Genomic DNA, 3,446 nt, shown 5'->3' with positions numbered 1-3,446 from the left:
TTGAGCTTCCTGTGGAAGCATAGACTGTGCTCTTCTCGCAAATAAGCAATGTTTACTGAAAAGAAAAATCCGCCAAAACTCAGAAAAACCAAGCAAAAATTGAAAAGCCAAAAAAAACAATAACACATGCAGGAAAGGAAAAAAAATTGAAATTCCGAGGGTGACCTAGTGCACAACACGTGGTGGTTGTTGGGCGCAATACTTGGTGCGCTCTCAAGCCGAAAAAGTGACCTCTCGTGGGAGTCATCCAAAAAGTAATCCCTTAATTAGCGAAATTACTACGTAAGGAGTACTTGTTGCAAAGACCACTCCCACCTATCCAGGTTGCGACAAGTGGCGCGCTGCATGTGCACAACTTGAGAGTTTTCCCTTTTTCGTAGATTCATTTATTCAAAACGCTTTATCTCTTAAACTGTGCATCCAAATCTCGAACCGTTTTCACCGTTGGATTCCTCGCATCGAGATCTTCAAAACTATATCCCATGTTGATAGGTTTTCACGAACTTTTTTTATGAAAAAAAACAAACGAAAAAATCGAATCGGGAGCACATAATTTTTTCCCTTGTCGAAAGGGGCACGCCCGTGCCTCCCGCGGAATCACAACTGTGCCTCTCATGGAAGGAAAAAAAAGAGAAAAAACATTTTTTTTGTTTCCGAGGAGGCACGGCCATGCCTCTGGCGAAAGCACAACCATGCTTCTCACGGAAGCAAAATCATGCCTCTCGCGAAAGATAAAAAACAAAATACATGTTTTCGGTTTCCGAAAGGCACGGTCATGCCTCTCGTGAAAGCACAACCGTGCCTCTCGCGGAAGCAAAACCGTGCCTCTTTCGAAAAAAACAGAAAACACATTTTTCCCGTTTCCGAGAAGCACGGCCGTGCCTCTTGCAAAAACACAACCGTGCCTCTCTCGAAAGCAAAACCGTGCCTCCCACGGAAGGAAAACAAATAGAAAATGCGTTTTCTTTCAGTTTCCGAGAGTCACGGCCGTGAATCTCGCGAAAGCAAAACCGTGCCTCTCGCGAGAAAAATAAAATAAAATACGTTTTTTCGCGCAATTTTTTTTTAATTTTTTTGTTCCAAAAGTTAAGGAAGATCGGTGAAAAACCGAAACGTCGAAAACCCGAAAAAACCCGTTTAAAAAGCCAAAAACGCGTGCGAAAAAATAAAAATAAAAACAAAATCCGGAGGAAGCATCCAGAGCGCGACACGCAGCGGGCGGCTGAGAACGCGCCAAGTGAGGAGCGCTCGTTAACTAGTTGCTCTCCTTAATTAGTAACTCCCCGAATCTGCACCTCCTCACGTTAAATGCTCAATTGCTGTATGGGCCTCAGTTACCTTCGAAGTTCGAACCTAAAGCCCAACTTATCCCGCTAATATCCAATGTCGCGGAGACCCAACGAGCCAGCCCAGTCACTTGTGACATGAGAATGGCAGCCCACAAGGCCTATATATAGCGCGCGACCCCTCTCTCGCTCGCCCTTGTAACCCTAGCCGCCTGCGCGCCGCCACACGAACCCCCCACCCAACCCGAGCGAGCACCGGCCGAGGAGGAAGAGGAAGGTGAGATGGCTCGCGGCACGGCGGCGACGGCGGCGGCGGCTGCCAAGGGCAAGAAGAAGGGGTCCGTCTCCTTCGTGATCGACTGCACCAAGCCCGTGGAGGACAAGATCATGGAGATCGCGTCGCTGGAGAAGTTCCTCCAGGAGCGCATCAAGGTCGCCGGCGGCAAGGCCGGGAATCTCGGCGACTCCGTCACCGTCACGCGCGACAAGAGCAAGGTCACCGTCACCTCCGACGGCGCCTTCTCCAAGAGGTATACGCCGCGCGCCCTTCCACGCTCCATCGTCCCTTTGCCTGTGTGTGATAGATCTGAGAACTAAGCATGAGCTTGGATTGGTTCATTTTGCGGTGACGTAGTTGCGATTGGCCAATATGTCTGTTGTTTCGATTGTTGCTGTATATTGCTCTGTACCGTATGAGATACATGCCCAAGTTGTCTGTAGCTGCAGGAAGAACCATCTCTATCATGACTGAGCGTTCTAGCTTTCACCTTTGTACAGAGCGTTCTAGCTTTTCCTAAATGCAAATGTCTAACTCAATTAGCTGAATATTTTTCGATTGTCAACAGTATTCAAAACTTGAATGCCACAATATATATCATGATCCTTTAAGTGTATTGTTTGCACTTTATTTTGTTTGTGCAGCTTGAGTATTTGTAGCTAACACCATTGGAACATAAAACGAGATAACTTGCTTTGTCTGAATGCCCTAACTTATCATTGCCTTGGCATTGGAGCTTATCTTTACCTTTCCTAAACACTGAACATTTAGGCCAGTTAGTTATATTCATTATTGAACATTGGTTGAAGTGGAAGAAAGATAGACGATGGCTTGTTTTCTTTCTGTTTGTACAACAATTTGCATGCTATTAGCACTGCCCATCTTTTATTGCCATTTAGCCTAATCACATCATTCTTCTGCTTTCTCAGGTACCTCAAGTACTTGACAAAGAAGTACTTGAAGAAGCACAACGTGCGGGACTGGCTTCGTGTGATCGCAGCCAACAAGGAGCGCAACGTGTACGAGCTCCGGTACTTCAACATCGCTGAGAACGAGGGCGAGGAGGAGGATTAGAGTGCATTGTTATATTGTAGTGCTTGTTGAGTTTTGATACTTGATCTGAGTACCTCCTAGTTATCCACCTATCTTATGTTGTGCTCTGTTGAACATGAATGGTTTAATTTGAAGAATCCTTATATTTTGCCTCCCCTTGACTGTGGGTCCATATGTCTGAACCTATAGACAAATATTATGGAGATTTGTTCCAGTTTTCACCTGAACTGCTGTGTGTTAGGGTGGTGCTTTTCACTCTTGAAGTTTTGGTCAATCTGATTTTGAGCCCCTTGCTCCATTAGTGCTACGCTAATGTCTGTGTGAACATTTTTAGCCATCCTGCTCACTGGTCTGGATGTCTCCTGGAATCCTGCAAATGGCATCAAATTGGGGTAGATGGCCGCCATGTTGGACTATAACATCCTCCGCCATCTTATGTTGCGCTCTATTTAATATGGATGATTTAATTTGAAGAATTCTTATATTTTGTTGCCTCAACTAATATGGTTCTCGTTTAATTTGAAGAATTTTTATATTTTGTCGCCTCAACTAATATGGTTCTGGGTTAATTTGAAGAATTCTTATATTTTGTCGCCTCAACTAATATGGTTCTGGGTTAATTTGAAGAATTCTTATATTTTGTCGCCTCAACTAATATGGTTCTGGTTTAATTTGAAGAATTCCTATATTTTGTCGCCTCAACTAATATGGTTCTGCTTTTCACTCTGAAGTTTTCTCCTGTCTGATTTTGAGACCTTTTGGTGATGATTTGCAGTTGCCACTCAAGTGCTGGCCTGAGTTCTCCCATTCTCAAGATCCTGATAAGCATG

At 44.6% G+C, this 3,446-nt stretch overlaps 1 protein-coding gene across 1 annotated transcript; it reads left to right on the top strand.

The window, feature by feature from the left end:
• The first annotated feature begins 1,468 nt into the window (after window positions 1–1,468).
• On the top strand, window positions 1,469–2,843 carry LOC119362458 (60S ribosomal protein L22-2-like). The gene is made up of 2 exons (XM_037627677.1): window positions 1,469–1,816; window positions 2,493–2,843. The coding sequence occupies exons 1-2, from the start codon at window positions 1,569–1,571 to the stop codon at window positions 2,635–2,637; spliced, it is 393 nt and encodes a 130-aa protein (XP_037483574.1). The 5' UTR covers window positions 1,469–1,568; the 3' UTR covers window positions 2,638–2,843.
• The last annotated feature ends 603 nt before the right edge of the window (window positions 2,844–3,446 follow it).

This window comes from Triticum dicoccoides, chromosome 2B, assembly GCF_002162155.2.
Source record: "Triticum dicoccoides isolate Atlit2015 ecotype Zavitan chromosome 2B, WEW_v2.0, whole genome shotgun sequence".
Taxonomy (NCBI): domain Eukaryota; kingdom Viridiplantae; phylum Streptophyta; class Magnoliopsida; order Poales; family Poaceae; genus Triticum; species Triticum dicoccoides.
Note: the sequence above shows the minus strand (reverse complement) of the source record. Positions and strands in the feature narration are given on the sequence as shown.

Bases quoted from the DNA above. Each gene is read 5' to 3' on its own strand.
- LOC119362458 (XM_037627677.1), top strand. From the start codon at position 1,569: ATGGCTCGCGGCACGGCGGCGACGGCGGCGGCGGCTGCCAAGGGCAAG. The intron at 1,817-2,492 runs GTATACGCCGCG...CTGCTTTCTCAG, and splicing joins GACGGCGCCTTCTCCAAGAG to GTACCTCAAGTACTTGACAA.